This window comes from Polistes dominula, unplaced genomic scaffold, assembly GCF_049000335.1.
Source record: "Polistes dominula isolate Pdom_NZ unplaced genomic scaffold, Pdom_raw_medaka contig_16, whole genome shotgun sequence".
NCBI classification, from domain to species: domain Eukaryota; kingdom Metazoa; phylum Arthropoda; class Insecta; order Hymenoptera; family Vespidae; genus Polistes; species Polistes dominula.
This window is the reverse complement of record NW_028301040.1, coordinates 3,865,001-3,878,339: the sequence shown is the minus strand read 5'-3', so window position 1 is coordinate 3,878,339 and position 13,339 is coordinate 3,865,001. Positions and strand designations below refer to the sequence as shown.

The 13,339-nt window shown below is 26.7% G+C and overlaps 1 protein-coding gene across 3 annotated transcripts in view; it reads left to right on the top strand.

The window, feature by feature from the left end:
* Positions 1–23: 23 nt before the first annotated feature.
* NUCB1 (Nucleobindin 1) overlaps positions 24–13,339 on the top strand; it is a 15,499-nt gene continuing 2,183 nt past the window's right edge. The window contains exons 1-11 of one of the 3 annotated variants that reach the window (XM_015318096.2): positions 24–232; positions 1,049–1,164; positions 1,490–1,594; positions 1,667–1,888; positions 1,975–2,071; positions 2,147–2,223; positions 2,296–2,398; positions 2,483–2,663; positions 2,745–2,874; positions 3,155–3,196; positions 3,310–13,339. The exon at positions 3,310–13,339 is cut by the window's right edge and continues 2,183 nt beyond it. In XM_015318096.2, the coding sequence (XP_015173582.2) occupies positions 1,054–1,164; positions 1,490–1,594; positions 1,667–1,888; positions 1,975–2,071; positions 2,147–2,223; positions 2,296–2,398; positions 2,483–2,663; positions 2,745–2,874; positions 3,155–3,196; positions 3,310–3,876 (1,635 nt within the window). In that variant the 5' untranslated portion in view covers positions 24–232; positions 1,049–1,053 and the 3' untranslated portion in view covers positions 3,877–13,339. Of the gene's footprint in view, positions 233–621; positions 816–1,048; positions 1,165–1,489; positions 1,595–1,666; positions 1,889–1,974; positions 2,072–2,146; positions 2,224–2,295; positions 2,399–2,482; positions 2,664–2,744; positions 2,875–3,154; positions 3,197–3,309 lie in introns of those variants that run through there. The other 2 variants (XM_015318097.2, XM_089174661.1) reach the window with 2 other exon arrangements.

Below are 13,339 nucleotides of genomic sequence, written 5' to 3'. Positions count from 1 at the left end.
GATACATGAATATTCTGCCTTAACCTTACTTCTTAAGAACATTTAGTATATTTATAGTTGAATTTTACGTTTCTCAATTTAACAATCACGTTATGTATATATTAAAACGTCATTAAATTAAAACTAAACGCGGGCTTCCTGTAAACCTCGATGTATTCGAATTACTGACAATTATCTTTTCCGGTAGAATAAAGTATCAAGTGTCAAAGGAGACATCAAATATACGAAGGAGGTTGGTACATTTTTTTCCTTTAACAATATTAAATACTAATGTATTTCTTTTTATTTTCGTATATGTTATTCTTTAACTTTTCATATTTATTTTATACATTTTGTAATGAATCAGCATGTTATCATTGATAAATAAAAATTATTCTCAGCGTAATCATAAATTGGATTTATTTTCTTCTTAATAAATTTGCACGATCAACAGATGGTATAAAATTGCTTATAATTATTAGTTTTCTTTTCTTCTTGTTCTGTGAATTTCGTCACGGGGAATTCCTGTTTTATATTGATGCAATTTCATATCTATGTATTTTTTTAATTTTTTTTCCCCTCTCTTCTTCTCATTATCTGTCAGTGTTATTTCTATTACGATGATCTGAAAAGAGCCACGACTCCAGTATACGACGTCAACGCCAACAAATTAGTTATCACGTGTAATATTTTCTTTAGCTTGATAATACTTTATCTTGAAAAAAAAAATAGATCTGAATATTTTTTGTCCTTAGGCTTATCTCTATTTTAAATATTGAGATTATCTTGTCTGAAACTTATATCTATACAGAAATTTCTAGTGTGATTTAGATAAGGCAAGTATAAATATATACACCCACTTGTATGTTTCCTATTATTATAACAAGTGGATATACTTGTGATTATTTAAATAAGAAAATATTTTATTGCAATTTTTGTGCTAAATTATTTATCACTTTAAAAATTCTACTTTGATTCATACATGAGTATATTTATCTAAATATGAATTTATTTATATATTAGATTATTGTGTGTATATTTATTTTAATTTTGTTTTATTTATTTATAGGAAATATGGATTGGTTTTTAAGTATTTTCATATGTGGTCTGTTGGTGCAAGTGATCGTTGCACCTCCGGTGACCAAAGACAAGGCTAATGAAGATCATAAGGAGAAAGAAAGTCAGGTAAGAAAAATAAAATGATAATAAATATGACAATATAGCAGTTTAGAATATATATAATTAAATAGGAGGATATCCTGTAACTGGTGGTACAAAGAAGTAGGAAATGATTCTACATAAAAATCTAAGTTGATAATATAAAGTGAAATTTGTCTGTAGAAAGCTGTTTTTGAGGAAAGTAAATTGTAAAATTTAAATTTAGTATGTGTGCACTTGATTCATTTTCAGCTTGATAGATTTAACTACAGTACTTGCTTGTATCACTGCTTACAGGACACCTTGTATATTTAATATTATTAAAAATGTCTATGGGGGTTTTTATTCGTAGCCAGAGATGGAATATCATAGATACTTGAAGGAAGTCGTGGATGCCTTAGACAGTGATCCAGATTTTCGTGCAAAACTTGAGAAAGCCAATGAGGAGGATATACGTGTAAGTAATTTATAATGATTGATTTGAATGCATGAATTATTTTAATTTATATATTTATACATTATATATCAGACAGGAAAAATAGCTCACGAATTAGAATTTGTGAATCATAGAGTAAGAACTAAATTGGATGAATTGAAACGAGAAGAATTGGAACGTTTAAGGCATCTTGCAATAAAGGAGAGTCATTTGAACAATGGTATAGATCTTAAACATTTAAAGATAGCCGAACATTTAGATCATACTAATTCACGCTCGTTTGAAATCAACGATTTGAAGAAACTAATAGCTAAGGTTTGTTGTATAACACCATAAATTTGATTTATTGATATATCGTGATACACAACAACATTTCTTAAACGTTCGGTTATTTATTTTAGACGACAGAAGATTTAGAGGAAGCTGACAGACGTAGACGTGAACAATTTAAGGAATATGAAATGCAAAAGAAATTCAATGAAGAGCAAAAATTAAAGGGTAATATTCGTTTATTTTTTGTTACTATCAAATTTGTAAAATTATACATATTCATGTAAATTCTTATATTTGTAGGTATGAACGAGCAAGAAAAAGAACAGTATATGAAACATATTCAAGAATTAAAAGAGAAAAGCAAAAAGCATGCTCCTGTAAGTTTTTTATAATAATATAACGATACGAGATAGAATTAGTCATGTTGTTACAAATACGATTATTACCAGATACACCATCCAGGTAGTAAGGGTCAGTTAGAAGATGTATGGACCGAGCAAGACGATATGAATAGCGAAGATTTTGATCTTAAAAAATTCTTTTATGTTCATGGTAAGTAAAAATGTTCGAATTATATTTATAAATTAATCTGAATAATACACAGGTGCATATTTTTATCATTTTATTACTTTTCAGACGTTGATAATAGTGGTTTTTGGGATCAGAACGAAGTAAAGGCTTTATTTTTAAAAGATTTGGATAAATTGTATGGCAAAGATGCGCCGATAACTGATCCTCTTGAAAAGGAAGAAGAAATGGAAAGAATGAGAGAGCATGTATTTAATGAAGCTGATCTTAACAAGGATGGTCTCATAAGGTAATATTTATATTAAGTTTATTTAAACTTACAATATATGTGCTATATATATTTAAATAATCAATGTTGTTCCTTTCACAGCTATTCAGAGTTTTTGGAACAAGCCAAGAAACCAGATTTCCAAGAAGATCCAGGATGGGAAACATTGGGCGAACAAGAAATTTTTACTAAAGAAGAATACGAGGCTTATAACAAACGTGTGCAAGAAATGGTAAGTGAACGATAACTTAAATAAGATTTTTATTACAAATTAAACTTACTGACTTTTTCTCGCATGAAAGATTAATACTTAATGCAAATTACTTAAAAAATAATTTTCTTTTGAATATTGGAGATGCAATTGGAATGTTCTTTGTTTTTCTCACTTCAATTTTTTACATGTTTCTCTTCTATTTACACGAACACAATTTATTTTGTTCAGTTGTTATTTGTAGTATTTAGAAAAATTAATATAGCTTGCATACACACGCATGTTTTGGTTTTGTTACCAGCTACAAAAGGAGCATGGTAATGCACCTCTACACGATCAACAGGTGAGCTCTCCACTCATCCTTGATTTACTAGTAAAATGCATTAAGTCCTTTTGAAATAAAATAAATAGTTTTATTTTTGAATGAAACGAGAATATAAATTTATTTTCTTTTAGTACCCACCACAACATGTACCCGTATTGCAACAACAAGTTGACAGCAATCAAGTTAATCAACAACAGTATCAATATCAAGGACAACCGGTTCAACAGCAGTATAATCCGCAACAAATTCCAGTACAACAACAAAATTACCAAGGCCAAGTACCAATCCAACAACAACAACAACAACAACCTCATTATCAACAAATGCAACAACAGCATTTGGATCCTCATCAATATCAAGGACAGATGCCTCAAAATGGACACATTCATGGGCAGGTACAATCTAATCAGATTCCAATACAACATCAACAAATACAGCAAGCGCAGCAAATCCAACAACAACAGCAATATCAGCCACAGCAGCAACAACAGCATAATAATCAAATTCCACAGCAACAGCAACAGCAACAACAAAATATTCAAAATACGATATCGCAGCAGCAACATGTTCAAAATCAAATACCATCGGTCCCGGAACAAAACAAGGAGAATCCTGTGGTACAACAAAGTCTACCATCGGCTGCCAATTCCGCACAACAAATTCAACCAAATAGCATAAACAATGCTGGAAAAGCTTAATCTATATATACATATGTAAAATACAAGACGTTTTGGCTATATACTTGAATGACTTCAGTATTAATCAGAGATTTTTCAAGATCGTCTTTTAGTTTGACAACTAAAAAAAGAACAAAAAAAAAAAGAAAAAAGATATTGCAATTTTACAAATATAACAAAAGTATTTTACTAATTTGTTGATATTTATTAGTTATTGTTAAAAAACATTTACGTTTTTAAAATGAGACTTGTAAAAATGTTTATGTTTTATCGTTAAGATAAAATTAAAAAAAAAAAATTGAATGTTTTATTTAATTAGATTACTGGGTATAAAAGCAATTTTGTTTTAAGCATAAAAGAAATATAATATCTTTTCTTTCATCTTATTATTTTTCAATAAATAATATCTGCATAATTCCTATCTCGTTGTTCTATTGACTTTCGAACGCTTGACCTATACTACTTAAACGTCCGATCATATTCTCTTGCATTACTTAAACTTCTGACCTTCTACGAGTAATTTACTTGTACTACTTAATGTCTGACCGTATATACTGGCGCCAGAGATCCGTACTACTTAAATGTTTGAACATACACGAGTGTGATCGACTCTTACTACTGAACATCCCTATGACCTAGAATTCAATTTTTCATGAGAAGAATTACCATTTTTTTTCTGTCGCATAAATGTGTCAGTACCTACCTGCGATATATATTTTTGGATAATCGTACCAATCTCTTTTTACTGTTATAATATTTTTATAATTCTTTTCCTTTTTCCAAAAATTCCAAATCGCTGGTAAAAAAAAAAAAAAACAAATAATTCTTTTTTAACACAGAGATAAATCCAAAAGATTTTAAGTGATACAAAAAATTAATTATACATTTGAGGTTTTTTAGAATTTTAATTAGGTGTTTGAAATTTTAAGATTATAGTTTTGTAATTGGAAAAAATATAATTGATTTTTAAAATCAACTAAGTTTCTGTTAAGAAATTTTTCAAGGATATTTTCATAAACTTATGTAGTCATGTTGAAAAAAATAAAATAATAATAACAATAATAATAATAATAATAATAATAATAATAATAATAATAATAATAATAATAATAATAATAATAATAATAAAATAAAGAGTGCATAGGGAAATGATAATTATCTATCGAAAAGTTCATTATTTTTAATTTATCGTTACGAAATTTACAATGGTAATAATAATTATTATTCACAAGCGCATGCTTTGTATTTTTTTTCTTTGGTTTTTTTTTTTTTTTTACTATAACTCGGTTCACGAATATTTTATTTCTTATATTTTATAATAACTTCGATTGATTTTGTTTACAACACTGAATAATATATATATATATATAAATAAAGTGTGGTGTATATTACAATATCGTCATCATTATTATTTAACTGCATATAAAAACATACAAAAGAGATTTTAATAAACTAATCATCGAGTATAATAATCTCGTTGGTAATTCAATTCTTTCAAACGTTGTTTTTTTTCTTACGCGGATGAACATATTTATTTTTTTGTTTAAATCTTATTTCTTTTCAGTACTTTCACATTTTCTACATTTATATTATTTATTAGTTTATTTCATTTTTTTTTTTTTTTAATTTATTACCACATATGCGTTTCCAGCGTTGACGAATTATTTTTCGTTTATTTTACATATGCATCTTTTAAACTTAAAATCACACGACGGATCATCCGAGCTCTCCGCACGCGAATAATTTATCGAAATAAAAAATAAAAATAGAAATAGAAAAAAAGAGAAGTGAGAATAATCAGATAACACAAGTTATTTCAGAATGATGAAATAACGAAGAAAAGAAAATAGATAAAAGTGATAATAGATGTATTATATACGAAAGTTTTAGAATAATGAGATAAATAAAACTAAATATCAGTACTTTCGTTTTTTTTTTTTTGGTAATGGTTGTTAATTAAACGTGCCAAAAAATTAAGATATTCGAAAATATTGTCTAGTAATTTGATATGTCAAACAAAATAATATCATTGTGTTCTAATTAAAATATTATTAAAATAAAATGTCACACATACATTGCAAATAGAAAAAAAGAAATGAATTTTATTCGTTTTGTATTTTTGAATTTCATTTTTAATTTGTTTTAAGGAAAATAAAAATAAACGAGATAACAACGAATGGACTAGTTTATCACGTATGGCAATCGTCGAAATTTAATATACGTTTAAAATGATAAGAAAGTTTAGCAGGATATAAGAGGAGTATATGAAAATAAAAATTAAAATGATAATTTAACGCTTTCATATACGTAAACTCACTTTTGCAAATTTAAATTTAACCAAACCGAGTTACTCTGCAACGACATATGCCAATTTTTAATTAAATTGTTTTTATCTTTTTTTTTGTTTTATATTATATTAAAATTTGTTTCTTTTTTCTACTTTTACATTAACTCGCTTTTCAAATAAAAATAAATTCAATGTAAATGAAATATATTTCAAAGTGTTCACCCCTTACATTTGTAATTCTAATGAAATCATTAAAAAAAAAAAATTAACAGCAATGGAAAATTAATTAAAACGATTAAAAAAGATATATGAATTTTATAACAAAAAAAAAAAAAAAAAATCGTTTACGAATACATTTATTTGTTATAAAAAATTATTTGGAAAATATCTGAACGCGAATGAACAAATTTATTTGGATGAAAAAAAAAAAAAATAATAAAAATAAAAGTATTCCGATAGAATTTATATACACGATCGTTGATAATAATTTTTTTTAACAGACAACAAATCTGAATCTTGTACGAATATTAGAAAAACTATAGCGAAACAAATATTGACAATTAATAAGAGCATCCTTTATACGATGCAAATATTTGCGTTAAACGAACGAAAGAGGATCATGTTACTTGGCTAACACTTAAAAACGTGTATGTGTTCAATATTTAATTAGAATTCAAAATACAAATGAGGAAGAATATATAAGTAAATAGAAAATATGTGAAAAGAGGAAGGAGGGATGATCGCAAACGATGAAATTTGTTGAGGAATTAGAGCGAAATTCAAACTTCTTGGTTGTTTAATAATTTTCTATTTGTTTTATCGTTTACGTGCGAATTTAAGGACGGATTTCAAAACGTAAGGCTCGTAAACGATAAAATGTATATTATTGTTATTATTATTATTTTTTTTTTGCAAATTTCTTCCTAATTTTCTTCACTCATAGTCAAATTCATAATGACGATCGTATACGTGAATTCATATATTTAATTAACAGTTTCCGATAGAACAAGTATAATTGTGAATCATTTCATGCATAAAGAACGTACCATTTTACCGATGCAAATTAAATGAAAGATTTATTGAAATGTTTCGTTATTAATTTCCCTATTAATTAGTCATTTTTTAATTAACATAACATTATTTACTTAAAAACTGTTAATTGAACAAGAATTAAAAAGAATTCTATCGGATATTGGGAAAATTGTGTTAAGAAATAATAAGAATAATATTATTTGACATTTGTAATAATTTTTTTTTTTTTTTAAAGAATTTCGCTCTTACATATGAAATATGTCTAACATTGTATTTTTTTATTGATGCACTTCTGCATCATGGCACCGAAAATAGATCATATCTCTTTTCGGTGCAACATATGTAATATGTATATATATATATATGCTAGCGAGTATGTGATGAGTGTATGAAACGATAATAAAATAAAAAGAAAAGAGGATGGGATCAAAAGTTCCTACGTTAACGAAAAATTTTTAGAAAATTTTTCAAATCTTATTCCTTTTTTTTCTTCTCATTATTTTTTTTATGTTAATTTAATTTTGTCAAATGATAAAATTGATATTTATGAAATAACAAGAGTTTACACTTAGAAATTTGAATAATTTAAAAACGTAGTACTAATTGATTTTTAAAATTATCTAAAAATATCTTTTAGTTAGTTTAGGAATTTTTGGCCCTAATTGTAAAAGATGAAACGAAATGAAGAGATAGAAGAAGAAAAAGAAGAAGAAGAAGAAGAAGAAGAAGAAGAAGAAGAATTGATATGTTTTATATACTTCATACATATACGCATGTATTATATTTACATACAAAGATGAGATTCGTGTAAAGGAGCTTCGAAAAAGCCGGAAACGCATCCGCCAACGCAAAACTCACAATTATTGCTTTTTTTTCATCGCTCTTCCGTTGTTTTTTTACCACCTCTCTCTTTTTTGTTAACAGAGAGATTAATTATATTCATGGTGTCTTATAATCGAAAGTACAAACGAACAGGAGATGATTTTATCGGGTTTGTATGAATTTGATTCAGTTTGAGTTCAATGAATTTCTTTATTTTACTTGAAAATATTTCGAGAAAACATTTATTTTGTTATTATATTATTGCAAGTGTTCTCAGTACAATAATATTTATTGTATCCTTTCTATTTTTATGTTTATCGTTCGATATAAGACTTTTATTTTCCAAAGTTTCAATTTCTCATCCTTTTGAGCGCTTGTACCTCCAATTATATGACACCCTTATGTATAAACATACATATATATATACATATTTCGTACATATACATATACATATACATATACATATACATATGTATATACGTAATATTTTGTATTCACTTTTTGGTATATCCGTTTTGAAAATTTTTGATTTTTATTCCTTTTTTATCGACTTAGCTCGTATAATCGGCCGCCATTTTGGGGCTAAATATAATACTGCTCTCTTCACTAGTATTATTTACTATAAAATGTAAAACACACCAGCGATACGAAAAAACTTGTTTATTTTTTTTTTTTTATATTTATATATTTTTATATATTTTATATATTTTTTTCCCCATCTCTTTTTATTTTTTCGTTTTTTTTTGGTTGTTGTTGTTGTCGTTGAGAGAGGAGAATCTTTTAGTTGAAATTCTCTCTCTCTCTCTCTTTTTTCCCCTCTCGTTTCAGGTTTCTGTGATTTCATCTGTTTCATATTCTTTTTATTTTATTTTTCCTTTTTTTTACATATGGTTTTCGTTCGTTTATTTTGTTTTTTTTATTTATTTTTTTTCCTAAATAATGTGTGTGTGTGTGTGTGTGTATGTGCGTCGATCAATTAAAAGTATATTACATACACAACGAGAAAACTTAAATGGTATTATTTTTAATTGTTTTTTAGGTTTTTTTTTTTAATGTTCCTTCTTTCTCTCTCTCTCTCTCTCTCTCTCTCTCTCTCTCTCACATACACACACTCACTCACTCATACACATTTTTCTTTTTTCCATTCCTCAACAACCACCTTTCACGGCGTCCATTTTTTTTTATTCTTTCCACACGAAAAAATATTCCAATGGCAACAATCATTCGTGACTTCTTCTTTCAGTTCGTTAGCCCATCATTTCTTCGATATATTATTTCTTTTCTCATCTTATTTTTTTTTTCTTTTTTATGAATTTTTTCTTACCCACAATTCTATCTCTTATTGTTAAGTTTGTGTCTGTGTGTGTGTACTTTTTTTTATTCTTTCTTTCTTTAATCTTTAGCAAAAAGCGACGACGAATTCCTTAACTGCCTTAACGTAGAGAGACCTCCATTATTACATACATACATACATACAACATACATACTTACATACATACATACAAACATACATGCATAAATACATACACACGTACATACTTATATACATACACATACATAATATAAATTCGTATTGAATTAGTTTCACATTTTTAACGATAACGTTGAAATTGGTGTTATTTTCTTTTTATTTTATTATTACAACTATTATTATTATTATTAATATTATTATTACTATTATTATAATTATTATTGATATTATAACATATTGCGCATGATTTTGCATGAACGCGTACAATTCATGCATGCATGCCTGCATGCATAGCACGTATTATAATATATGTATGTATATATCTATGTATGTATGTATGTATGTGCATATATAAATTGATTTATTTATATTTTTTGTTGTATCCTTGTTGATTTAAAAACGTTCGACAGACGGACAGACAGACAGACAGACAGACAGACAAACAGACAGAGAGATATACAAATATATAACAATTAGAATAACCTGAACGATCGTATATGCAGTTAAACAATCGCGAATCGCAAATATTTCTATTAATATTATTATCATTATCATTACCATTATTAATTATTATTATTATTATTATTATATTATTACTATTATTAATATTATTTATTACAGAGAACGTAAAATATGTGATTTTTATCCTTTTTTTTTTTTTTTAAATATTTTTTTCGTATATTTTTTATATGGATTCGAAGTTGAAGATGAAGAAAGGGATGGAAAGGAAAGGGGGTGGGGTGTGGAGAGGGCAAGGACGAGAAAGAGAGTGAGGAGGAAAAGGAAGAAGGTTTTTAATGATTGATTTGTATGTTGGGCTCGTTAGCAAAAGGATTGTTCCTTCGTTGGATAACGGCTGTGAATGTTGAGGATGTTGAGGGGGTTCAGGGTTGAGGGTTGGAAGGAGGAGGAAGAGGAGATTAGAGGAAAGTTGAGAGGCAAGAAGCGATTCGACACGAGAATTTTCATTAAGAAGGACTAACGAGGTCTTACTTTCACAATCAAAGGACGAAGAAGAAATCGGTAAGTGTATATGGAAAAACCTCAACCGTATTTTTTATTTTTTATCATTGCATTTTTTTGGGCTGAGTTTTTCTTTTTTTTTTCTTCTTTTTTTCCTTTTCTTGTGTTTCTTTTTTTTTTTTATAAAGTAGAGGAGGAAGAAACGTATTTTCTACATTTACGATCAAATAGAGAGTTTTATAGATGGGGATTTTTTTTTGTTTTTGTTTAATTTAAATTGGGAAATGCAAAGATGGCCGACACGACACGTTTTTTGGTTTTTGACTGCATGTGTTCGACGTACGTACATTTACGTATCTATATGTATGCATGTATGTATGTATATACGTATATACATTTTTATTTTATTTTTTTTTATGTATAATCACCTAAATATATATATATATATGTATGTATGTATGTATGCACGTATACGTCTATTATAAAAAATAATAAATATTGCTAAACGTTGACCTTTTTCTTTCTTTTTTTATTTTTCTTTTTTTTTTCTATTTCTTCTTTTTTGTAATTTTATTTTTTTATTCATTTCGGTAATGTCCGATCGAAACTCGAGAGACGTGTGAGTATTTTCCGATTTTTGTCTTTTTTTTTTTTTTTTTTTAACTTGTGTGAGCGACATTTTAGAATAATTTTATTTAAATAATTTTTTCTATCCTGTTTTTTCTTTTTCTTTATTTTTTTTTTTAAACTTGATATATCCATCTCTCGCATTCCGTTTATATAAATTACTTCGAAACGATTGTAAACACCGACGACATTTTATTTTTTTTCTAATGTCCCTCTTTTCTTTTTTTAATTTTTTATTTTAAACCCTTTTTTCTTTCTCTCTCTCTCTCTCTCTTTCTTTCTCTAACTGAATCACTTACTTGTATTTTTACATGAATTTTCAAAGTTTTACTATTTTTTGTTTTTGTTTATTTCTTCATTCGTACAAATAAATTCAATAAATCGTTGAAAGAAAAGTCATGGCCGATAAAAAAGGATTCGTTCGTTACCGATTGTCGGTAATTCATTTTAACAATAAATACAATACTTTTGTTGTTGTTGTCATTATTATGCCTAATATTATATGCCATTTTTTTTTGTTCTTGCCTATTTTTTTTTTTTTTTTTTTTTTTTTAAATACGATCATCTTTTTTACATTCTTTGATGTTTTCTCATTTTTTTTCCTCCACTTTCGTATGCATTTATTATTGTTGTTGTTGTTTTTCTTTTACAATATTGCTATATCGACGATGGAACATGTTTTTCTTTTTTTTTTTTCTTGTCATACATATTTACCTATATACTTAATTATAAATTTATATATATATATATATATTTACATAATGATAATGATTTCACGAAGAAGTGACACAAGATGGACACAAAACAAAACAATGTACTATAAAGTCATTGATAACGAATAATAATAATATTAACAATGAAAATGTTAATAATAATTATAATAAATATTAATGATAATATATTTAACGAACTTTCGTAATTATAATTATTTGAATAAATTCTTAATCAAATTTTATTTATTCTAAATGTACGCTTATGTTTGTGTACACATATATACACATATATATATATATATAGATCTTAATTCCTATATATATGTATAAATATGGGTGTATATTATTTATGTAAGGTAAATGCATTACAAATTAATCGGCATCAGTTATAATACATACATATATATCTATATATATATATGTATATATTATATATATATCTAGATTACGATTTGTTGTTGTTGCGTATTCGTTTTAATAACTAATGATATGTATTCGTTTTGAACTATTAATATTAGTTTAATACGGCCATACTAATCATTGTCCGGAGATCGTTGAAATTGAAGAACCAATTCATTAAAAAAGTTGAAGAGAAACGTTTGAAAAAGAAAGAGAAAAATCAAAGTAACCGAATGACCAATCAGATCCGACCTTTAGTCTGATTCTTCCACCTTTAGATCTTGAATAATGCATTTTCTTATTGGCTGGTCAAAATGCTTTTCTATTTTGATTTCCGATTTATTTGTTTCTTTATTAAATTATAAAATTGATTAATTAAAATTCTTTTTTTCCATTGGCGTAACAATCTGACTTTTTTTTTGGTTATATTTATTATATATAGTGTTCTCCATTTTATTAATCAATCACGATTGTTATATTTGATTAAAGCGGATTAATAAAACCGTGCGCGTTTATAGTCGTCTTTGTCATTCCGATGTAAATTTTTAATAAACACACCGAAGGAGACTTCAGCGTTGTTCTTTGAGCGTTATAATCCTATATTTAAAAGGGGGATAATAAGAAGTGGGTAATCGAGAGCGGGCCGAGAGAGAGAGAGAGAACGGAGAAGAAAGGTCGTTGAAATTTTAATTAAATCACGCCCTCGTTAGGACGTTATTTTTTTTCCTTCCTTTTTCTCTCTCTCTCTCTCTCTCTCTCTCTCTCTCTTTATTTTACACAATATAATTTCCAATAAAAATTTTCTAATAAATTTAACCGAAAGTCGAGTAAAGTATATGAAGTTATATATCACTATTCAATATCACGAGAACGTGATTTTTTTTTTTGTGAAGTAATTTTTTAAAATCAATTACTATTTTTCTAAAGACATTCTCAACTAAATTGTTTTACTTTTGGTTCGAATTGTGTAATAACTACGATCCTAATTGGAAAGCTAGAATGTTTTACGATAAAGTGTAATTGATATTTCAAATTATAGAAAAAGTTTTGGTTTCAACCTTGTGAAACTTGTACCAATGTTATTGCATTTAAATATTTAAACAAGAACAATAATAAAAAATAAATTGAAATGAATTTGCTGTGTCGTTACTAACTTGGAAACTATTGCAT